This window comes from Hyperolius riggenbachi, chromosome 4 (genome assembly GCF_040937935.1).
Source record: "Hyperolius riggenbachi isolate aHypRig1 chromosome 4, aHypRig1.pri, whole genome shotgun sequence".
Taxonomy (NCBI): domain Eukaryota; kingdom Metazoa; phylum Chordata; class Amphibia; order Anura; family Hyperoliidae; genus Hyperolius; species Hyperolius riggenbachi.
This window is the reverse complement of record NC_090649.1, coordinates 402755177-402780062: the sequence shown is the minus strand read 5'-3', so window position 1 is coordinate 402780062 and position 24886 is coordinate 402755177. Positions and strand designations below refer to the sequence as shown.

The following is a 24886-nucleotide window of genomic DNA, read 5'->3' as shown; positions in this document are numbered from 1 at the left end:
CGCAGTGTTCCCCAACCCTGTCCTCAAGGCCCACTAACACTACATGTTTTTCAGAAAACCACAAACCTGCACAGGTGAGGTAATCAGTGTCTCAGCAGAGCTGATTAACTACCTCTCTGGATTTCCACAAAACATGCACTGTTGGTGGGCCCTGAGGATAGGGTTGGGGAACACTGTTTAACGGATCTCGTTATTCTAACTCACTGCATGTAGGCTTTGTATCAAAGTCTATGCCTAGGTTCCATTGCAGTTCACACCCATTTTAACGTGTGCGTTATGTAGACAGTGTGCAAGGGCCCTTACAGGTGTTGCCGAGGTTAAAATCTTCTGTTTGGCCTGTTGCTGGGTGAGCGGTACTGGAGGTGCTCTTCTGAGTGGGTGACCTCTGCCATTGGTTCCCCGGGGCTCTATGAGGGAGAAGAGAGGGCTTATAACTGTGGCACAGTCATATGCCCACAGCACTTTATGTGAAGCGCCATCATTGGCAGGCACCTTCATAGGGGTCCTGGCTGTCGCCCTTTTTCAGTGTGATGGAATCAGATGTTTATGGAATTGGTTTGTTTGCTCAGAGCTGTAAGGTCAAGCAAAGTTTTGACTTTATGGTTTGAGATGAAGTTATGCTTATTATATCTGGTGTATATATTGTATGGTTTATGCTGTAAGTGGTTTATATTTGGCCTTGCACCCCAAAGCGCCCACTGTCACCCCTACTCCATCATCACCACAAGAACTATTATGTGTGCAACTCACTGCATACGATTGCACGTTACTGAAACAATTGTTGGAATTGTCATAGCACAAGCACTTTATTGCTGCTGGATGCATTAAAAGCTATCCAGTGCTAGAAAGCTTATGTCCATGGCTCCAGTGATTGTAACAACCCCAGGCTCATCTAAAGACAAAGGAAGACCAGGAGCCCTGTGGTGCAGAATCCTGTAAGATGCAGTAAAGCAAATTGCTAAGGATATAAATCAGGCATGGGCAAACTTGGCCCTCCAGCTGTTAAGGAACTACAAGTCCCACAATGCATTGCAGGAGTCTGACAGCCACAGCCATGACTCATAAAGGCAAATGCATTGTGGGACTTGTAATTCCATAACAGCTGGAGGGCCGAGTTTGCCCATGCCTGATATAAATACTCACAAAGGTGGGTTGCAAATCCTTGCAACCACCGTCAGAGTAGGCAGGGAATTAACCATTTCAGCCCGGTTTTCCAGGTCTGTGAAGTGGGTGGTCACACTCTGAATGTTCTTTAGGACAAGTCAAAAAAAAAAACTATAACCTGTAAAGAGGTATGACAAAACACTTAACCTCCCTGGCAGTATGACTATTTCCAGATTTTATGGTCTATAAGCGGTTCATTTTTTTGCACCCTTTCACCCTAAAACAATCATGCAGCCAGAAAGCCTGCAGCAGCCCCTGCACTTGGTCACCTCCCTAGGATCCAGCACTGCAGTTCTCCCTCTGTACTTCGGGTGGCGCTGTAACCCTATAGAGAGATTGCCAGCTGTCGTCATGAGCTTCGGATAACAGGAACAATAATGGCTGTCGGTGTTTGGATCCCCAGGCAGGTGAGTTAAAACGCCCACCGCATGCTATTGCTCTGCATAGAACCTTACGGCTGTCACTACGAGTCTAGCTCGGGGTTACAGCTCTGTGCTGCAGATTTCCAACCCTGAGCCTGACTCAGGGGTTACCGCCAGGGGGTTAAAACAGAGGCGCCCAATGCATAAAAAAGTGGCCAATAAGAACTTAATCTTATAAACAGGGTAATCTGCCTATAATAAATTGTATACATATTCTAAGAACTATTATATAAAAAACTGCAATGGCTGTTTTTATATAATAATTCTTAGACTATGTATACAATTTATTACAGGCACCTGTCTTTTCACTGACCTGAGGAAGCGGGAAAGCACCTGTGAAAAGTGAAGTCAATTTTATATGCTCTAATAAAATACCTTTTTTCAATAAACTGGTCTAAATCTTTCAAGAGAGATAAAATTGCCTTTGTTTATAAGATTAAAGAGAACCCGAGGTGTGTTTAAAGAATGTTATCTGCATACAGAGGCTGGATCTGCCTATACAGCCCAGCCTCTTTTGCTATCCCAACCCCCCCTAAGGTCCCCCTGCACTGTGCAATCCCTCATAAATCACAGCCTCGCTGTGCAGGCTGTGTTTACATCTGTAGTGTCAGTCTCGGCTGCTCCCCTGCCTCCTGCATAGCTCCGGTGCCTGCCCCCGTCCCTTCCCTCCAATCAGCAGGAAAGGAAGGGATGCAGGCGGGGACCGGAGTTCTGCAGGAGGCGGGGAGAGCAGCAGACTGACACTATAGAGATAAACACAGCCAGCTCTGACAAGCTGTTTGTCAGCAGCACGGCTGTGATTTATGAGGGATTGCAGAGTGCAGGGGGACCTTAGGGGGGTTTGGGCTAGCAACAGAGGCTGGGCTGTATAGGCAGATCCAGCCTCTGTATGCAGATAATATTCTTCAAACCCACCTCGGGTTCTCTTTAACAACGTAATGACCTATCTTTTATGCATTGGGTGCCTCCACCCCTCTTTTAACCACTTAACGACCGCCCACTGCACAGGGGCGGCCAGAAAGTGGATCCCGCAAGGACCGCCGCATGCACAGAGGCGGTGGTCCTTGTACGGGCATGGGCGGAGCGATCGCGTCATCCGTGACGCGATCCTCCGCCGGGGATCGATGGCCGGGGACTTAGACTCCAGTCCCCGGCCAATTAGCAGCGCCGGCGGGCGGAGGAAATCCGCAATATAGTTAAATTAAGTGTATAAAGCACTTTGCTAGGTAAACAAAGTGCTTTATACACGCTTCCTCCTCGCCTCATGGTCTCATTGTTCCAGAGACCACCAGCGAGGAGGAAGCAGTAGTAAGTATACACCACACTTTTTTTTTTACCCACAGCCCCCCTGATCTCCCACCCCAGCCTTCAGACCCCCCCTTCCCGCCCCCCAGAACACTGTTTGCACCCAATCACCCCCCTAATCACCCATCAATCACTCCCTGTCACTATCTGTAAACTCTATTTTTTTTTATGCCCTAAACTGCCCCCTGCTCCCTCCTGATCACCCCCCACCCCTCAGATTTTCCCAAGACCCCCCCCCCTCCCTGTGTACCGTATGCCTCTATCCCCCCTGTAATAACCCACTGATCACCTGTCAATCACCCATCAATCAACCCCTAACCTGCCCCTTGCGGGCAATCTGATCACCCACCCACACCAATAGATCGCCCGCAGATCCGACAGCAGATCACCTTCCAAGTGCATTGTTTACATCTGTTCTCTACCCTAAACACCCACTAATTACCCATCAATCACCCCCTGTCACTGCTACCCATCAGATTAGACCCCTATCTGCCCCTAGGGCACTCAATCACCCGCCCCCACACCCTCAGAACGCCCTCAGACCCCAGCCCTGATCACCTCGCCAGTGCATTGCTTGCATCTATTCCCCCCTCTAATCACACCTTGAGACACCCATCAATCACCTCCTGTCACCCCCTAGCACACCTACCCATCAGATCAGGCCCTAATTTGCCCCGTGTGGGCTCCTGATCACTCGGCCAAACCCTCAGATCCCCCTCAGACCCCCTTCCGATCACTTCCCCAGTGCATTGATTGCATCTATTTTCCCCTCTAACCACCGCCTGAAACACCCATCAATCACCTCCTGTCACCCCCCTAGCACTCCTATCCATCAGATCAGGCCCAATACAACCTGTCATCTAAAAGGCCACCCTGCTTATGACCGGTTCCACAAAATTCGCCCCCTCATAGACCACCTGTCATCAAAATTTGCAGATGCTTATACCCCTGAACAGTCATTTTGAGACATTTGGTTTCCAGACTACTCACGGTTTTGGGCTCGTAAAATGCCAGGGCGGTATAGGAACCCCACAAGTGCCCCCTTTTTAGAAAAAAGACACCCCGAGGTATTCTGTTAGGTGTATGACGAGTTCATAGAAGATTGAATTTTTTGCCAAAAGTTAGCGGAAATTGATTTTTATTGTTTTTTTCACAAAGCGTCATTTTTCACTAACTTGTGACAAAAAATAAAATCTTCTATGAACTCGCCATACACCTAACGGAATACCTGGGGTGTCTTCTTTCTAAAATGGGGTCACTTGTGGGGTTCCTATACTGCCCTGGCATTTTAGGGGCCCTAAACCGTGAGGAGTAGTCTAGAAAACAAATGCCTCAAAATGACCTGTGTATAGGACGTGGCCCCTTAGCACACCTAGGCTGCAAAAAAGTGTCACACGTGGTATCGCCGTACTTAGCAGAAGTAGTATAATGTGTTTTGGGGTGTATTTTTACACATACCCATGCTGGGTGGGAGAAATCTCTCTGTAAATGCCAATTGTGTGTAAAAAAAAAATCAAACAATTTTCATTTACAGAGATATTTCTCCTACCCAGCATGGGTATGTGTAAAGATACACCCCAAAACCAATTATACTACTTCTCCTGAGTACGGCGGTACCACATGTGTGGCACTTTTTTACACCCTAAGTGCGCCAAGGGGCCCAAAGTCCAATGAGTACCTTTAGGATTTCACAGGTCATTTTGCGACATTTGGTTTCAAGACTACTCCTCACGGTTTAGGGCCCCTAAAATGCCAGGGCAGTATAGGAACCCCACAAATGACCCCATTCTAGAAAGAAGACACCCAAAGGTATTCCGTTAGGAGTATGGTGAGTTCATAGAAGATTTTATTTTTTGTCACAAGTTAGCAGAAAATGACACTTTGTGAAAAAAAAAACAATTAAAATCAATTTCTGCTAACTTGTGACAAAAAATAAAATCTTCTATGAACTCACCATACTCCTAACAGAATACCTTTGGGTGTCTTCTTTCTAAAATGGGGTTATTAGTGGGGTTCCTATACTGCCCTGGCATTTTAGGGGCCCTAAACCGTGAGGAGTAGTCTTTAAACAAAAATGACCTGTGAAATCCTAAAGGTACTCATTGGACTTTGGGCCCCTTAGCGCAGTTAGGGTGCAAAAAAGTGCCACACATGTGGTATCGCCGTACTCAGGAGAAGTAGTATAATGTGTTTTGGGGTGTATTTTTACACATACCCATGCTGAGTGGGAGAAATATCTCTGTAAATGGACAATTGTGTGTAAAAAAAAATAAAAAAATGTCATTTACAGAGATATTTCTCCCACCCAGCATGGGTATGTGTAAAAATACTCCCCAAAACACATTATACTACTTCTCCTGAGTACGGCAATACCACATGTGTGGCACTTTTTTGCAGCCTAACTGCGCTAAGGGGCCCAAAGTCCAATGAGCACCTTTAGGCTTTACAGGGGTGCTTACAATTAGGCACCCCCCAAAATGCCAGGACAGTAAACACACCCCACAAATTACCCCATTTTAGAAAGTAGATACTTCAAGGTATTCAGAGAGGAGCATAGTGAGTCCGTGGCAGATTTCATTTTTTTTGTCGCAAGTTAGCAGAAATGGAAACTTTTTTTTTTCTTTTTTGTCAAAGTGTCATTTTCCGCTAACTTGTGCCAAAAAATAAAATCTTCTATGAACTCACCATGCCTCTCAGTGAATACTTTGGGATGTCTTCTTTCCAAAATGGGGTCATTTGGGGGGTATTTATACTATCCTGGAATTCTAGCCCCTCATGAAACATGACAGGTGGTCAGAAAAGTCATAGATGCTTCAAAATGGGAAAATTTACTTTTTGCACCATAGTTTGTAAACGCTATAACTTTTACCCAAACCAATCAATATAGGCTGAATGGGTTTTTTTTTTTTATTAAAAACATGTTTGTCCACATTTTTTGTGCTGCATGTATACAGAAATTTTACTTTATTTGAGAAATGTCAGCACAGAAAGTTAAAAAAAATCATTTTTTTGACAAAATTCATGTCTTTTTTGATGAATATATTAAAAAGTAAAAATCGCAGCAGCAATCAAATAGCACCAAAAGAAAGCTTCATTAGTGAAAAGAAAAGGAGCCAAAATTCATTTAGGTGGTAGGTTGTATGAGCGATCAATAAATCGTGAAAGCTGCAGTGGTCTGAATGGAAAAAAAAGGGTCTGGTCCTTAAGGGGGGTAAAGCCTACGGTCCTCAAGTGGTTAAGTGACAGTGCCAGATACTTCATTGCTGCATTTGTAGGTTTATCCTGTGGTTTACATCTTGAGCATGGAAAGCTAATAAAGGGTGATTTATGGCTGCACCTTGTTAGGCCCAGTGCACACCAAAAACCTCTAGCAGATCTGCAAAACGCTAGAGGTTTTTGAAGCAGATTTCAGAGTGATTCTAGGCATGTTTAGAGAGGTTTTCTAAACATGCCTAGCGTTTTTTTGAGTGTTTTTGTGTAGCAGATTACAAATATTGTTACAGTGAAGCTGTTACTGAACAGCTAATGTAACAAAACCGCCTGGAAAACAGCTCTGATATAGCGTTTTTCAGAGCTGTTTGAGCTTTTTCTATACTTTACATTGAGGCAGAAATGCATCTGCAAACCGCAAAAGTGCTGCAGGACCCACGTTTGCGGTTTGCTAAAAACCTCAAACTGCTGGTGTGCACCATCCCATTGAAATACCTTAGCTGGAGGAAGCAGTTTGCGGAACGCTTCAAAAAACGCTCGGTGTGCACCAGGCCTATGTGTCATTGTACACACACTCTGTGACACTGAGTGCCTGCTGAATCCTTTTACTTGAATGTTTTTTATGTGTGAGAAAAAGTGAGTTGAATAGGGGCCAAAGAGTTAAGGTGTGTACATACACACTATGATTGACACCTTCAGGGATTGGGACTCAATCCCACAGGCGAGTGTTTGGTGGCCGAGTGCCATGCAGATGTATCATTCTGTTGCAGTGGAGGGGAAGGAGGGACAACAGTGAGGTGCGTGATGGAGCAGTTTTCGGCGGTCATCCACCAGAGGTGGACATTTTTGATACAAAAAACGAAACACGCTACCTGATCCTGGGAGCTAGCCGGATCAGGTAGCATCAATTACTGCCGCTCCTCTGTGTTACGATCTGCATCTGATGGTAAAATCCTGCATGAACTAACTTTGCTTCACCAGCAGATGTCACCAGCCTCCTCCATGAATTTACAACCTGAACTTTCCTCTGCCCACCAGCAGAGGGCGGACTGTCTAGAGATCTCTCCACAGACAGGGAGGAGGCCTGGACTGTCACATGGTCTCTCAGCATGCCATTTAAGCCACACCTGTGAACTGGCTTGTTGCTAGCTCTTTGTTCCTGGTTCTAGCCCTCCTGTCCTGAGTTCCCTGTTCCTGGTTATATTGTTCCTTGTTTCCCTGCTCTAGTGATCTCCCGGTTTTGACCTTGTGCTTTGTATTCCGACTATTCTTTGCTTAGCGATTACTGTACTGTTTGATCTCCTGTGTATGACCTTTTGCTTGCTGACTATCCGTGTGTCTCCTCCTCGATTGTTAATCTGTATTTGTATATATTTCTTGGTTTATGTTGTGTTACTATTCTGGATCCAGGGTCTGTGTGCACACAATTCTATACACTGGATCTACTCTGCATAACTCACTTTATGCAGAGAGGTCCTTGTATAAACCCTGATTTTCATACCTTACTGTATGCTTATTGTTTGTATCTACCTGTATTATTGGTTGCAGTGCATGTATGTGTTTAGAATACATTGCCTGCAAGTCTATGCTGACTGTTGTTAATGCACAGCATTATTCTATTTTTATTTAATAATAAATTCTTATTATTCATTTATTCCTGGTTTTGTCAGTCTTTTCCTAAACAGTGACATCTCTGCCTGGTTGCGGGTTTGTGCGTTGTTTTCTGTTTGCTCCAGGTGCAGCGCACAAACTCCATGCAAATTATAACAGAAGAGCTAGCCAGAAAAACTTGTCACTAGGAAAAGGTCTGAGATCCTGTTTTTTCCAGCCATGATTGACATGGATTTAATGCACCTGTCTGAATATGCTATTCTAGCTAAAAACAAAAGGAAACTTTGCTGCCATGTGTTTGCAGACGATTCCTATGAGGATCTGCAGCAGCTGATTTCATGGGTTCAGGCCGTGAGTAATGAAAGAACCTTTCCTTATGATTTAAAAGACTTTTTGTCAGTTTTGCATGAATGTTGTTCTGAAGCCCAACAAAATTCTGTTGCTTATTCCACAATACATGTTCCGGGTAATTTATCAGGCCCTGTTAAAAGTCCTGCTGCCCCTTTGAATCAAGCCAAATCCGGGCCAGTAATTAACCAGATTCAATCAATTAAGTCCTTTCATGATCCTGCTACTTCCATTAATACTGGAATCTCATTTGTTTCAGCTCTGGAAGTTGATTGGACTATTCAGCACAATAACTTCTACTCCTTGCTAGCAGAGGAGGACCAATATGAGTGTTATAAGGAATTGTCAGCATATTCCCGTGAAGAGTTAAAGCAAATTGTTATGCATGTTAGATCTTTTATGCAGCAGGGCAACTCTGCAGAATCTGAGATGCAAGCATTGTTGCAGATTCTGCAAACCCTAATTGCAGTAAGAGATCCTTCTACCTCCTGGACTCAAGTTAGATCCCTGCCTGTCTATTGCAATAACTCCTCCTCAGTAATAAACCAAACCAAGCCAATTAAAACTAATCATATTCCTGTCACTTCCAAACAGACAGTTCAGTCCTGCAATTATGCTCAGGGCAATCTGCAAGCTCCCATTAAGAGTGATTGGGATCCCCCATTCAGTAGATGGGAAATTAATGCACTGAATGATGAATTAAAGTATGATTGGGAATCATTTAATGAATTTTATTCCACAAAAGAAAAGACATTTTTGGATGCATGTATAAAATCTGCAACTTCTCTGATGAACCTGAATGTTTGCAAATCTGACCGTGTACTTCCCTTGATTGATGAATGGAAAAAGATTTTGCATAAAAAAGATCCTTCTGAGTTTTCTGGTACTCAGTTTGTACAGCATTCAGCAGCCAATGTTAACCCTGTCAGTTCCAGCAATACGTTTGTCAGCTTTGATCCAGTATTCCATCCTGAACAGATTGATCAGATGTTTGGATACCTTAAGAGTGACTGGGATCGATTTCTTGAGTTCTATCTAGAAAAAGGGGATTCATATATATTTGCATGCATGCGTGCTGTCCAGTCTATGGTTGATCACAAGACTTGTAAATATGAATCAGGTTCTGGTCTAGTAATCGCTTGGCAAAGAATTTTGTCTCATTCTTATGATTTTCAGAACACACCACCTGTTAATTCTGCCCCAGGCATCAAGGGAAAGACATGCTCTCTGTCCTCAGTAACCTGTTCCACGGACTCGGAATTGCCTGTATCCAAAAATCATAAAAAAACTGCTCCTTTACAGACTGCGGTTAGATCCACTCCGTGGTCGTTCCAGCTACCTACATCATACCTGCCCTGTTCTTCTGCACATCAGGACTTTGCTAAACTCACCCCTGCTTCTAGACTGAGTCAAAAATCTAAGTTTAAACGGAAATATTTTCCTACAGCCTCCATCCTTCCAGTTACCACCGCAAAGACTCCAACAGTTATGTTGCCGGTTTCCGCAGATCTACAAACTGTATCTTTATCGAAACATAATCCATCTTCACTCCAGCCTGCTGTTCCTGTTATGCCAGTTACCTCAGCTCTGCCTGTGCCACTTACCTCAGTTGTGCCAGTTACTCCTGTCATGCCAGCGCCAGTCTCCTCAGCAGTGCCAGTCTCCTCAGCCCTGCCTGTGCCAGTCTCCTCAGCCCTGCCTGTGCCAGTCTCCTCAGCCCTGCCTGTGCCAGTCTCCTCAGCCCTGCCTGTGCCAGTCTCCTCAGCCCTGCCTGTGCCAGTCTCCTCAGCCCTGCCTGTGCCAGTCTCCTCAGCAATACCCGTGTCTGTCAGCTCAGCAGTACCAGTGTCTGTCAGCTCAGCAGTACCAGTGTCCGTCAGTCCAATGTTTTCCCTTTCAGAAGATATGGCAGTGTCCCTGTTGGTCAGTTTGGCAGTAGCCCAGTCAGACAGCTTGGCAGAACCTCTGTCAGTTGGTCCGGCAGTGGGTCCTCCAGACGTCTCAAAGTCTCATGCCAGCTGCTCCGGCAAAGTCTCAGTCTGCCGTTCCAGCAGAATCATACTCCACAGCTCAGCCAAAGGCCCAGCCGGGTGCTCGATCAGTTGGTCTGCAGGTTGCTCGATCTGAGGTTCAGCTAATTGCTCTGCCAAAGGTCTTGTCAGCTATGCAGCCAGTGGTCCAGCCAGTCGCTCAGCCAAAGGTCCAGCTTTCTCGAGTCTCTGCTGATGCCCTTTGCCCTTCAACTTCTGCTAGAGCACAGACTTATGCTGAAGTTCAACCCGCACAGATGTCTGACACTCAGGCACCACAGACCCCTGTTAATGCCCTGTTTCCACAGACTCCTGCTGAGATCCAGCTCCCTCAATGCTCTGCTGAAAGAGGGCTCCCACAGTTTTCTGCTGAGGCTAAATGCACACTCATCTCTGCTGATGGCTTGTCCTCAAAAACATTTTCTGGTACTCAGTTTCCACAGATTCCTCCAGATGCCCTGCATTTACAAACTGTTATCCAGTCTGCTGCTTTGCCTGCTCTATTGGAAATTGACTTTCAGTTTATCCATCCTGATGGCCTCCAGTCTGCTGTTCCTGCTCCTGATGACCTACAGTCTGCTGTTCCTGCTCCTGATGACCTACAGTCTGCTGTTCCTGCTCCTGATGACCTACAGTCTGCTGTTCCTGCTCCTGATGACCTACAGTCTGCTGTTCCTGCTCCTGATGACCTACAGTCTGCAGTTCCTGCTCCTGTTGCCTCCAAGTCTGCTGTTCCTGCTCCTGTTGCCTCCAAGTCTGCTGTTCCTGCTCCTGTTGCCTCCAAGTCTGCTGTTCCTGCTCCTGTTGCCTCCAAGTCTGCAGTTCCTGCTCCTGTTGCCTCCAAGTCTGCAGTTCCTGCTCCTGTTGCCTCCAAGTCTGCAGTTCCTGCTCCTGTTGCCTCCAAGTCTGCAGTTCCTGCTCCTGTTGCCTCCAAGTCTGCAGTTCCTGCTCCTGTTGCCTCCAAGTCTGCAGTTCCTGCTCCTGTTGCCTCCAAGTCTGCAGTTCCTGCTCCTGTTGCCTCCAAGTCCGCAGTTGCTGCCGATGCCCTCCCGCCTGCTGCTTCTGCCAATGCCCTCCCGCCTGCTGCTTCTGCCGATGCCCTCCCATCTGCTGCTCCTGCTGATGCCCTCCCATCTGCTGCTCCTGCCGGTGCCTCTCCTGGTGGTATCCTGCTCCTCCTCCTGTTCATGGCCATTATGCATCCCTTCCTGATGGCATCCAGTTTTCTGTTTTATTTGATGACCTCAGATGCCTTGCTCCTATGGATGTCCAATCTATGGCTCTTCCTGGTGTCCTTCAGTTTTCTGTGTCACCCAAAGGTCTTCATAGTGACTTGCAACATGTCCTATTGCCTCTGGGTCCTTTTGTCCAGTCAGCCTGGTAATACCCGGGTGGTGGTCTCATTTGCTGACCGATTTATGGCCTGCCTCTTTGCCAGTGTTTTCTGGGACCCAGGTGGGCATAAGTCCAAGTGGAGCATCCGGAGGCTGCTCCTTGAGGAGGGGGGTAATGTTACGATCTGCATCTGATGGTAAAATCCTGCATGAACTAACTTTGCTTCACCAGCAGATGTCACCAGCCTCCTCCATGAATTTACAACCTGAACTTTCCTCTGCCCACCAGCAGAGGGCGGACTGTCTAGAGATCTCTCCACAGACAGGGAGGAGGCCTGGACTGTCACATGGTCTCTCAGCATGCCATTTAAGCCACACCTGTGAACTGGCTTGTTGCTAGCACTTTGTTCCTGGTTCTAGACCTCCTGTCCTGAGTTCCCTGTTCCTGGTTATATTGTTCCTTGTTTCCCTGCTCTAGTGATCTCCCGGTTTTGACCTTGTGCTTTGTATTCCGACTATTCTTTGCCTAGCGATTACTGTACTGTTTGATCTCCTGTGTATGACCTTTTGCTTGCTGACTATCCGTGTGTCTCCTCCTCGATTGTTAATCTGTATTTGTATATATTTCTTGGTTTATGTTGTGTTACTATTCTGGATCCAGGGTCTGTGTGCACACAATTCTATACACTGGATCTACTCTGCATAACTCACTTTATGCAGAGAGGTCCTTGTATAAACCCTGATTTTCATACCTTACTGTATGCTTATTGTTTGTATCTACCTGTATTATTGGTTGCAGTGCATGTATGTGTTTAGAATACATTGCCTGCAAGTCTATGCTGACTGTTGTTAATGCACAGCATTATTCTATTTTTATTTAATAATTCTTATTATTCATTTATTCCTGGTTTTGTCAGTCTTTTCCTAAACAGTGACATCTCTGCCTGGTTGCGGGTTTGTGCGTTGTTTTCTGTTTGCTCCAGGTGCAGCGCACAAACTCCATGCAAATTATAACACTCTGTCCCGCAAACGTTGACATAAGGTAAAAAAAACAAACATGGTCATGACACCGCACCTCTGGCTCTGCTTGTCTCAACACAAAGCACAGAGCAAGGAGGCAGGGGAGAGACGTGCCAAAATGTAGAAGGGTTGAGGAAACGCAGAGAAGGCCATTTAGAGCTGGGGAAGGGGGGTTTCCACTTCCCAGGAGTGCTTCTCCTGCAAGGGACATCCTTTCCCCTCAAGATTACAAACAAGCAGCTTGTCGCCAATTTCAGGGGGTCACAGCGTGGCGCAGGGGGGTCAGAGAGCAGCACGGGGGGAGGCATAGTATAGAGCAGCGAAAATGCCTTTGTGTCCCATCTGCTCGACCCTCCCCTCCCATGCCACCTAGGGTACACTTAAGCTCCCATTGTCTGTACTTCAGGCTATATACACCCTTTGATATATTAGTACTCAAGCTAGATTCTCTGCAAAGATGGGTGGTAGACAAATGGGTTGAAAAGATGGTCCTGACCGGCCATCTTGGCTGAAAACACCATAGCGCGTTTACCACCTTTACTATGTTTCTGCAAGAAAAAAACTATAAAGCATACATCACTACACAAGCCATTTTTTAGGTTTGTTTTTTGTATATTGTTATTAGGAAACTTGCAGCAAACAGGGCAATGGTATATGGTTTGGTGTGTAAAACATAACCAAAACATTCCTCTCTTTCTGTTCATCTCTGATTTATAATACTTGTCTGAACAAAGCAAGAAGATCAGTCTATTGCATCTTTACACATTAACTTCATCACTGGGTTAGTAGCAAGGGTGATGTTGCCTTCTTAAAAAAGAAGGTACTGTCAATAATTCAGCTTTAAGTGAACATCTGTGGTTACCCACAATGCACCGCTACTGAATATGCAAATTATGTCTTTATGTCCCTGTATAAAGAGATAATTTGCATATTCAGTGGTGGTGCATTGTGGGTAGCCACAGATGTCCACTTAAAGCTGAATTATTGCAAGTACTTTCTGTTTTAAGAAGGCAAATCACACTAAGCAATGCTTTTTAGTAGGAGGGCTTTTTAGTCTCTTAGGCCTCGATTCATCATTCTCTTTGAGATAACTTTTTCCAGTTTGTTAAATTACCGAATTCGAAGTTTAGCGATTTCTAGTTGTATTCATCAAGGTTTTTCCTCATTCGGTGTGAATTCGTCGATTATTTCCATTTTACAGCGGTAATTTAACACAAGGCCATAAGATCCCCATGGAATTGTGGGTAAAAGGCAGTCCTTTGAACGTGGTGTAGCAACATTCTGAATAGGGCTTAACACCTGGACCAGGATTCTGGAAGTGGCTTGGGACAATCCCACAATTTGATAGGAGCCTTTTCTAAAAATATATAGTGCAGCTAGCAAATTAGTTAACCCTGGCACTGCCTGTGTTCTCTTACAAGATGATTCAAGAGAAATGCAGATGTCCTGTTATAGCAAATAAATCTATTCTCTTGCAAATTGATATGGTTCTAGACCTTATTCTTGCCCTTCTGCACCTTTGACTCACTCTCAGCTGATACATAACCACTTCAAATGGTTCCATCTTCTCTGTCAGCAATGATCTGACAGGAATAACGACAGAGCAGTGAAGGAGATAACTAATCCTAAATTTAACGATAAACCACGCCCACTTTCATTTTCATGAATTGCACTTTCTTCCGTTTTAACGCATCACTAACGAATTATTACCGAATTATTACCGAATGCTCGCTAACAGCTGTAGATAAATTTGATGAATCCTGAAATCAACTTAACGAATTCGGTATTTTACCAAACTGTCGTTAACCAATTCGATAAGTCTTGATGAATCGAGGCCTTAGGCCTCGATTCATCATTGTCTTTGAGATAACTTTTTCCAGTTTGTTAAATTACCGAATTCGAAGTTTAGCGATTTCTAGTTGTATTCATCAAGGTTTTTCGGCATTCGGTGTGAATTCGATAACAATTTGGTAAACATTCGGTAACGTGTCGATATTTCCATTTTACAGCAGTAATTTAACACAAGGCCATAAGATTCCCATGGAATTGTGGGTAAAAGGCAGTCCTTTGAGCACTACGTAGCAACATTCTGAATAGGGCTTAACACCTGGACCAGGATTCTGAAAGTGGTTGGGACAATCCCACAATTTGATAGGAGCCTTTTCTAAAAAAATGATAGTGCAGCTAGCAAATTAGTTAACCCTGACACTGCCTGTGTTCTCTTACAAGATGATTCAAGAGAAATGCAGATGTCGTGTTATAGCAAATAAATCTATTCTCTTACAAATTTATATGGTTGCAGACCTTATTCTTGCCCTTCTGCGCCTTTGAATCACTCTCAGCTGATACATAACCACTTCAAATGGTTCCATCTTCTCTGTCAGCAATGATCTGACAGGAATAACAACAGAGCAGTGAAGGAGATAACTAACCCTAAATGTAACGCTAAACCACGCCCACTTTCTTTTTCATGAATTGCACTTTTTTCCGTTTTAGCGAATCGTTACCGAATCGTTAACGAATGTTCGCTAACAGCTGTAGATAACTTTGATGAATCCTGAAATGAAGTTAACAAATTCGGTATTTTACCAAACTGTTGTTAACAAATTTGCTAAGTGTTGATGAATCGAGGCCTAATTAGTCCCCTATACTTTCCTAGTGGTATGGGTCACACCAAGCTGCTTGGTTGTAGCAAGGGTCAAGTGATCTTACATATCTAAAACGTAGGGATGGTCAATGAGATGCAAATAATTTCGAGTTGATGCAGGATTATGCAAATTTTTTATGCAAGTTTATGCAGCTTGGAAATGGACCTATCGAATTTTACCTCAGCCGGATTTGATTGGTTCATTTTCAAGCTGCATGAAGTTGCATACCAAGATTCAAAAAAATCAACTCAAAATTACTTGCATATCATTGACCATCTCTACTAAAAAATGTTTTATGCAACAAGAGATTCAATGAAACACTCACTGCATAGGGGCCAGGGCTAATAAGCCAAACAAAGGCACAACTGTGTTCATTGCAATAGAACAGGTGCATTAAGAACTAATGCATCTCACAATACAAATAATGGAAGCAAACCTATGCATTACTCATTATTCAACTTATTAGGGGACCTTACCCTTCTCTTTTTGAGAGAGACATCGGTTCCATGCTGCGAAGCATGTTTACAGGGACAGTGCAGCCTTCTCTCGGGGTCCCCACTAAAAAGAAAATGCTGTCTGGATGTATATGAAGCCCAGGAGTGTAACGTCTCCCATCTCACTGGCCAGTGACACAGCCATGCAAGTTGCATTCACAAAGAAATGTACCAAGCTACTGTGCAGAATGACCTGATAAAACACCAGCATAATCTCAGGTATGCTTGTGTGACGATCCTGGGATATCAGGATCAACAGTGGCAGGTGTGGCTAAACCTGAAGCATGAAACTGGTCAGGAAATGGTTACACAATAAGCCGGTTGCCACAGGTTCCAATAGCATGAATTATAAATTACAGAAACATAATAAATCAGTTTAAAAATTGGCATAGTATTTAGAATTAAACATGGAGTTTACATTATTTGCAAATCACCACATTTTGTTATTTACTTTTACACAACTGGTTTTTGGAAATAAAAGTTTATTGGTTGCTCTCATCACTTAAGGTGCCTACACACCTTTGACAGATGTCGCCCGTCAGGGATCAAGACCTAATCCCCTTTGGAGACATTGCTGGGTCGGGCTGCACACACACGAGTCAGCTGTGTAGCTATGCGGGCGGGGGAACTCGATGGACATGCGGTGGAGCAGTGTGAACTATGGGATTGGTGGGGGATTGGCGTCGCTGGGTAAATCCACCTGGTGAATTATTCGCAGGTTGGGGGTCTGCGGTACACACGCCTGGTTGTTATGGTCGTTATCAGCCGCCTCAGCTAGGTGTGTGTACAAGGCTTTACTCTACTTTTCTGAATGAACTGGCCTTACAGACGGAAGAGCTGGCTGACATTCCCCAGATGGCTGACAAGAGTACAAGAGAGGCACCAGATCAAGAGGAAGTCATGCTGAGACTATGCAAAGCTTAGCAAAAGACTGAGAAATCTTCACTTTCATTTGCTGCACTGGTCCTTACAAACTATCTGCTTTGATTGACTAGTTTATTCATTCATAAAAAGGGAGTAGCAGAATGTGAACCCTCCAAATGTTTTTATTGGCCAGACAAACTATGACAGTTTAAGGTGCAGAGGGCCAGAGGTTGCATATGAAGAGCCACTCCTTGTGCTCACATTACCTAATAAAATACTTCTTTCCCTTTAACTATACTGTGCTGGAATTATGAATTTGGGACGCGAATGGTTGCAAAGCAAAGAAAAAATTCATGTTAGACCTTTTTGTTCTTTGAAACTCTAAAGGTGTCCATTAACGGTACAATTTTTTCACCAAATGTGATCTTTCAAAGCAATTTTAATGATCGAATTGTATAGAAAATGTGCCATTTATGAAGGCAATCGATAAGGAACGACTCTTTGGTCGATTGCTAAATAGGATAAAGTTGAGCCGAAAGCTGGATTTTATGATTGAATTTGAAGAAAGAATTGTTTAGTAAATGTGCACAATCGATAATTACCTTCAGATTTCATGCAATTGTATTTTTTACATGTCTAAACTAAAATGTATGTGTATTCTTCAATATAAAGTGTTTGTAAATTGTATAAAAAATTATTTTCATGCTATTCCATGGGAATATTTAAATTGCTGCCATTTGTAGTCTGTTAATGTCAGAGTGCTCAAATTTGATACACTCGGTTACTGGATGACTGGGTTATGTCAAATAAGAAGATCTAAAACAGGAGTTATTTCAAATAAGGAGAGCTGAACCATGAGTTAAGTTAGATAAGGAGAGGTACATCATGAGTTAAGTCATTTAAGGAGCGATAAATTGGGAGTTGGTAAATAAGTTGAGATAATTTAACAGAAAAGCTTTGTGAATCAGGCCCTTGGTGTGGTGCAATCATACTGCAGCAAAAGAGCCTGGGGCAGAACGATCACACCGCACCATGTCCCCTTGCACATTAACCTGCAGTAAAGTGTGCCGACAGGGTAATATGCATAGCCCCAACCCCCGCTCAGTGACATACTCCCTGCCTGAGTGTGCCTGAGGGAGCCTTGGCCATTGCCACATATGCAGGTGGCCATGGGTGTGCAGACTGATGTAGGCATAAGTGCACAGGTGTATGAGGCTGCTTGTGCAGGAGGAGGGGGCCCTGTTATGCTTATCACATTCTAGCACCTGTTTTTTAAAATGAGCCCAATTGCCTAGTGAACTATAAATTATTTTTTACAATGTTGCGGTTGTGTACATGAAACAGGAAAAATCTAACAGATCTGACAAATTTTGGAATAGTCCATCTACTCATGTCAATATTTCATTAATCATTTACAAAAGCCTTCCCTGTAAAGGATCTATACAAAGATGGCAGCCGGCCTCCCTATTTATTTGCACACTGTTTTTGCATTTGGGACAGTTGGAAATTTAGTATTAACTAGTAAAGATTTGGGTTTCGGCCCCTTCCCCAAGTAAGTGCATCACAAAATGCAAGTGGCCATGCAACACACAGCCTCGAGTCCCTACTCAATCCCCATTCATCATAATGAATAGTAATTGCAATGCAATTGTGGGAATTCTTTGTGAACCATTTGTTGACTCCGTAGTGTATCGCAATGCATTTATGGGAACTTTAGACAGTGCAGTCTATGCACTTCTGACGTCCCTGCAGATCGTGTTGCTGTAAAAAACGACTAAAAACACGTGTGGGGAAGAGGCCTAATATTTAGGTATATTTGGAACAATTGTACATTTTAATTACCTGCAGTGGTTGTATTAACTTATTTTATGTTATGAACAAATGAACAAAACAGAACATAATGGAAGGGATGCTGTAGCATCCATTGATAAGCAGCATAATCATAGCTTAAAAGTCAGCAAACAGCTCTGCAAAGTCATCAAAATATAACTACTAACGTGTGGTGCAGGTGGTTTGTTCTCTGGTCACCAGGACAAGCAGACACTGTAGATTCTGGTCTTTGATCTGTATAACACATATGGAGGAGGTTATGGAATAGCTAAACAGGTGCAGAAATGGTACCTCATCTTAATATAGATCTACACAGCCTCAATGCCCACTGGTTCCACTACTTGAGGGGGAGAACTATCTGCATACCAGGTGGTCAGCAGGCCACACACTACAGAATCTGCAAAAAGTGGGGCCATCTGCCATGTCATAGTAGCAAGACAATGAAAGCGGACAGCAAAAGTTACAACTGATGACAGGCTGAGCCACTTAGAATTGTTTAATCAAGACACAAAGGTGTACAGAAAATGCTTAAAACAAATACAAAGAACACCACAGAAGAAACATCCCACTTCGCCCTCAAATCAGGTGATGCACATGGTTCTCCACGTCATCCACTTCAGTGTTACATATACCCTCAGACATGTAAGTAGCACTGGGCTTTCATGTTAGAAAACCTAGCATGTAATGTTAACTGAATGCAATGGCTGTGCTTACATGTGACAATTTGATGCAAATACATTTCTTATAAAAAGAAGAAATGGGAATCCTACACACTTTTTTTTTTTTAATTAGTTCTGGGTTATGTATGCTGAATGTACTTTTTTACCTGATTTGCATTCTTTGTATGCTTATTATGTGATTTTATTGAACATGATGCATGTGGCTCTATATCCAACTTTTTGTGCTTTAATTTATATTGCTGTCGTTAATTATGTTGATGTCTTTGACAATTATTTTTTTTTTTTTCTCAAACAGAAGTAGTTCTGGATTTATTTGTTAAAAAACCCTCTTGCAATGGATGCTGCATGCCATCGTAATCACAGATCCCCTAACTTCATGTAGCTTTCAGCTTCCAAGCTGCATACATTTGCATGATGGCCAAAATTACTAGCTTCTCATTGATCATCTCCATTTGATAAACAATGGTTTAAAGCAATCCAGTCCTTTAAAAAAAAAAAAAAAAAAACACCCTCTTATTTTGCGGCCGCACTCCTGTCCATGAACGCACTGTGTAGGTCATCCTGACCCTGTGAAATGCAGCCATGCTCGTACATGGACGGGGGCGTGAACCTATTTGACAAGTTCTTGTCAGATAGGTTCAGAGGGCTTGAAGGGGATGGGGAAAGCCTTTAGGACTATCCAGCTGCTTTCCTCTTCTGCCTGGTTTAATATTCCTCTGTGGGCCTAGGCCAATGGGAGTAAAGAGATAACAATCTAAAATCCTATCTCTGTACATTCTGTGGAGATGGAAAGAATAACAGACACTCACACAGAAGAATAAAAAAGGAAAAAAAAAAAATGGAGGAGCGCTCCGTACTGTATTAAACTTTTTATTGATAAAACACGCAAGAATAAAATACACTTACTAAAAAGTAGTGTTGGATAAGCTTGTCATGGGTAAATCCCATTGGTAAGCTTCAGCGAGCAACCTGTTCCTCCTCTGTGGCCAGCAGCGGGGGTGTCCCAGATGGTGTGTGGACGAGGTGCCTCCTATCAGTGTCTATGTGCCAGTGACCTCACGACGCGTTTCGGCGTTGTCAGGGGAGTCAGAGGAGGAACAGGTTGCTCGCTGGAGGTTACCAATGGGATTTAGGAAAATATAAAATGACTTGCACACCAACACTGAGATCAAATTGCATAAAGTTTTGTATTAATAGAAAAGTTGAACAAAGTTGGCTTGAGCCATAAATATACAAAATGTTACAGAATGAGTATACACAATAAATGGGAGCAAATCATGTGCCCCATGGGATAATGAACCTTGTCTGATGGCTTTTAGCCAGTGAGTGCTAAACAACAATTATCCATATGTACATTTAGAGAAGTAGACAACAAACAGTCAATAGCCAGAGTAGACAAATGGCAGCCATCCAAGGAGCCCAGGCATATACCCTCTGACGAAGGGATACCCCCGAAACGGCGCTGTCAGGGTATTAACCCCTTTTGGGATAACCTTGTATACTATTTATCCTTTTGTCTACTCTGGCTATTGACTGTTTGTTGTCTACTTCTCTGATTGTACATATGGATAATTGTTGTTTAGCACTCACTGGCTAAAAGCCATCAGACAAGGTTCATTATCCCATGGGGCACATGATTTGCTCCCATTTATTGTGTATACTCATTCTGTAACATTTTGTATATTTATGGCTCAAGCCAACTTTGTTCAACTTTTCTATTAATACAAAACTTTATGCAATTTGATCTCAGTGTTGGTGTGCAAGTCATTTTATATTTTCCTGTATGTGTAGGGCCACTGAAGTGGTCCGGTTTACTGACTTTTTGCACCCATTTGCTACCTATACTTTGTACCTGCATGGCAGGTGTGTGGACCAGGTGTGCAAACCTTTCTCATTGAAATTGTACCAATGGGATTTACCCACGACAAGCTTATCCAACACTATTTTTTAGTAAGTGTATTTTATTCTTGCGTGTTTTATCAATAAAGTTTAATACACTAACGGAGCGCCCCAGTTCAACCCTCCAGCCAGGGAGGAGGAGCTGCTGAAGTTGTGAATTTTGTTTTTGACCATGCGTATGTTCCGGTAGCGCAAGATTGCACATCTCTTCTTGACTCACACAGAAGTCCTGGAAACACATGGAGAGAGGTTCCTGCACTTTCAAGATTACAATCTAAAGCAGGCAAAAGACATATAGATATGTGTCAATGGTCCCAAATAATCAATTCCTCTGACCAAAAACCATTCAAGGTGGAATGGATTGCAATTATACACTTCAGAATGCATATTCAATAGACTCCAGTAGGGAATCGATCGTACCACATTGAGGCACTGTGAAGTGCAATACTATGTATGGGTTGCTGATCAACTGCAGCTCCTGCCCCACCCCTGATCGACCAAAATTTTCCATCTGATCAATACCTCCAACGGAAATTGATCAGGAACTGTTCGAATGGACATTTAGGTGGCATAGATGCTCAACAAATTTAGTTTCAAAAGTTTTTTATTGGGTTAAGCAAACAAAAATTAACAATACAGCAATAGTTGTTTGCCCAAAAGGGGCAGTGCTAAATACAAACTGGTGTTTACATTGAACAGAACATGAAGAACCAATTATGCAGTCAGGTTAGATACAGCAAGGCTCTTTAAAGTTAAACAGTTAAGGAGATCAGCATATCCATAAACAAGAGGTAATATTTGATAAAATATCACAACGAAAAAGATCGGAGACCTATAAGGTTCGAGTCATTTAACCAAGGTTGCCATGTTTTGATAAATGTATTGAATGTGTCATTAGCTATTGCTAGTAGCCTCTCGGAGACCAGGATATCCATGATAATGTTATCAGCTTGCTGAATAGAGAGTGTAGGTTGTAGCCGTTGTCTGGCAATATGCGATCTGGCGGCCTTGGCTATATGCTGTGCTAAGCGATGTTATGGGTGCCTCCATTTTGTAGGTTTGTCTCCAAATAAAAGCAGACATGGGTCAGGGCCTAAAGAAGTTTCCAATGCTGTGTTTATTAGTGAGGGAACTTTAGACCAAAATTCTTGCACTACAGGGCAGAACCACACCATATATGGAGCAATGTCTTCCACCCTTCCACATTTTCGAAAGCATAGATTAGTTTTGGATGTGTCAATGCTGTGTAATTTAACCAGGTTGATATATGCTCTGTGATGCTCAACAAATTTGATCAAAAAGATCGAATCTGCATAGGAATCGAACTGAAAAACCGATGTGTGTACAACCTGCTTTAGAGATAAGGGGTCAAACAAAAAAACAAACAAAAAAAAGAGGCAGAGGAAAGTAAGTAGGCCGTTTATGAGGCAGAAACATGCTTTACCGGTTACTACAGGATGATAAAATGGCAAGTCAGTAACTAGTTGAAGTTTTTTTTAGGACTGATTAAATGCATGACTGAAGAGGTGAGTTTTTTTTTACATTTTAAGGGTTGGTGGCTACTGCATCTATCCTTGTCGTTTATCACTAGGGATCCACTGCATCGCAAATGCATCATTGAGATAAATGGGAGTGCTCATTTCACGTTGTTTACTGTCAATTGCCGTCATTTACTCAAGATCTGTGGTCGATCGAGAATTCCCGAGGGTTACATGCAGCTTCTGAAGACGGTGGTGTTCGAGGTTATGGTCTATCCACCTACGCACGCATACATTAAAAAAGAGCTCCCGGAAATGTGGGCCCCCCCAAAAAAGCGACAGTAGAATATTGGTAAATCTACCGATATTCTGCTGTTACAATGAAATGCCGATCGTAAAATATTGATAATAAATACAGATATTTTACTACAGCTAAACATAACTCTGTTTTACACTGAGCCCTCCCGACGCCTAACCTTAACTACCACCCCCATGGCTTACTTTACCTCCCCCACCTACATCTGACCTTAACCCCCTCCACTTCCAATCCACAGGATAAGAAAAACCCACAGGACCACTAATAGGCGCCCATTTAAATATCAGTATTAGGAAATTTAGCACCAGCTGAATGTAGCCCTATTTTGCATTGCAGGCGGCCCCGCAGGACAATATTTCAATTTCCCACCAATACAAATATTTCAATGGGTGCCTATGACGGTGCCTAAACTTCTTCCGCTAGCGGGCGCCCACATTTCCTGCTTCTCATAGGCTCAAACGTGACTCTAAATCACAGCAAACAATGTCAAATACTTTTCTGCGCAGTAGTAGAAAAGCATTTGGCCATGGCGAAACAAGCCGCCAGCAGCCAGTCATGTGATCCATCACTAAAGATAACAAGAGTAGGTGAAGGCCAAAGAACATTATGGAAGATAATTCCATAGAAGGGAAGAAACATGAAAAATCCTGAATTCAATAATAAGAAGAACAGAGTAGAAAGTAAGGATTGCCAATGTGGCTGGAAGGTGTGATGGTTAAGGGCTCTGCCTCTGACACAGGAGACCAGGGTTCGAATCTCGGCTCTGCCTGTTCAGTAAGCCAGCACCTATTCAGTAGGAGACCTTTGGCAAGTCTCCCTAACACTGTTACTGCCTATGGAGCGCGCCCTAGTGGCTGCAGCTCTGGCACTTTGAGTCCGTCAGGAGAAAAGCGCGATATAAATGTTGTCTTGTCTTGTCAATGAGAAGCAAATACCAGTCGATGCAAATCCTATAGGAATTTTATGGAAATGTATGCAACTTAAAATTGGACCAATCAAGTACAGCAGCTGCATTGCTTAAGCTGAACAAAATCCAACCAACATTGAGGTGCACATGCTGCAGTAACAAACACCATAAAGACAGACAAACACCTGTAACAGGTTAACCAGGTCCGCTACATTCTAAACAAACAACACACACAAATACATAATTAGAAACACAATTTTATTCAAAGTCAGAATAAGTTTAAGGCACAGTAACACAGACTTGTTTCAAGTTAAGAAATTCCTTCAAAATTAACATGCCCTTCTTACACTCATTAAAAGAGGGGGGGAAATATATAAAAGCAAACTTAACAGATCACACCACTCCATCCAATACTTCTGTTGGAATTAACAGTATAAAAGGACAATTACCGTACATCAGTTTTAAATAAAAATACATAACATAAAACATTTGTATTTCTTTCAAGAATAGTGCAGATAAAAAAATAGAGTGATCAGCTTCATATTGTATGGTGAGGTCTTCCCATGAAAATACTCCATTCAAGAAAAAGTACTGCTTACATTTTAGTCCTTTTAAAAGAGTCTTAGCAAGCATAGCGACAGTGAGACAAGTGAATTTATACACTAGGACAGGGATTTCATAGCGATAGGAATACCATGAGTGAAGCAGCGACATGGGCTGCATTACTTACCCACTGTCTACTGTAGAGTGGGTAGGATTTACCACCCTCATCAGGGTCATATGAGAGCTTAGTGAAGGTTGTAAGGTTGCAGCTAAATGCGGCATCAGTTGCCAAAGTTTTTTTTTTTTTTTTTTATGCAGGACAGGATTTATTAACCTCCCCTGGCTTGTATTTCTGCTCAATTTACATGCAAAAAGTGGTTTGTGAACTTTTTTTGCATGTAACTTACCAAATGTGCCAAGCAAGGGTCTAGTATACATTTCAAGTATAATAAGTGTTTCAACAAAATCATGCAAAAAAAAAAATAATTAATTTTCCTTTTGCCCAAGTCACAATTTTCCAACTCTTCAGCTTTTTGACAAAAAGTGTGCAGTTTTTCACGTTAAAAATTGCATTCCAGTGCAAATTCATCACATGCAAATACGAATTTTAATGTGAAAAGCGCATGCAAAAAAAATAGAACCCTGCTTTAAACCTGCTGGACAAGCCGGACTGGTCCAAACCAGTTTCAGCTATTTTTCCCTGGATGAGTAAAGGTGTGTACACACGCACTACGGCCGCCAACTACGGGTCCGTCAGACCCTCCCGCTGGGCAGACTTTCAGG

General features: G+C 43.1%; 1 protein-coding gene across 3 annotated transcripts in view; it reads right to left on the bottom strand.

Moving 5' to 3' along the window:
• LOC137504197 (transmembrane protein 87A-like) overlaps positions 1–24886 on the bottom strand; it is a 234116-nt gene that overhangs the window by 141792 nt on the left and 67438 nt on the right. For all 3 annotated transcript variants that reach the window (XR_011019443.1, XM_068232292.1, XM_068232293.1), the window contains one exon: positions 18448–18514. Coding sequence is in view for 2 of the 3 variants with exons in the window: in XM_068232293.1 (XP_068088394.1) it covers positions 18448–18514 (67 nt within the window). In the remaining variant the exon portion in view is untranslated. The remainder of the gene's footprint in view (positions 1–18447; positions 18515–24886) is intronic.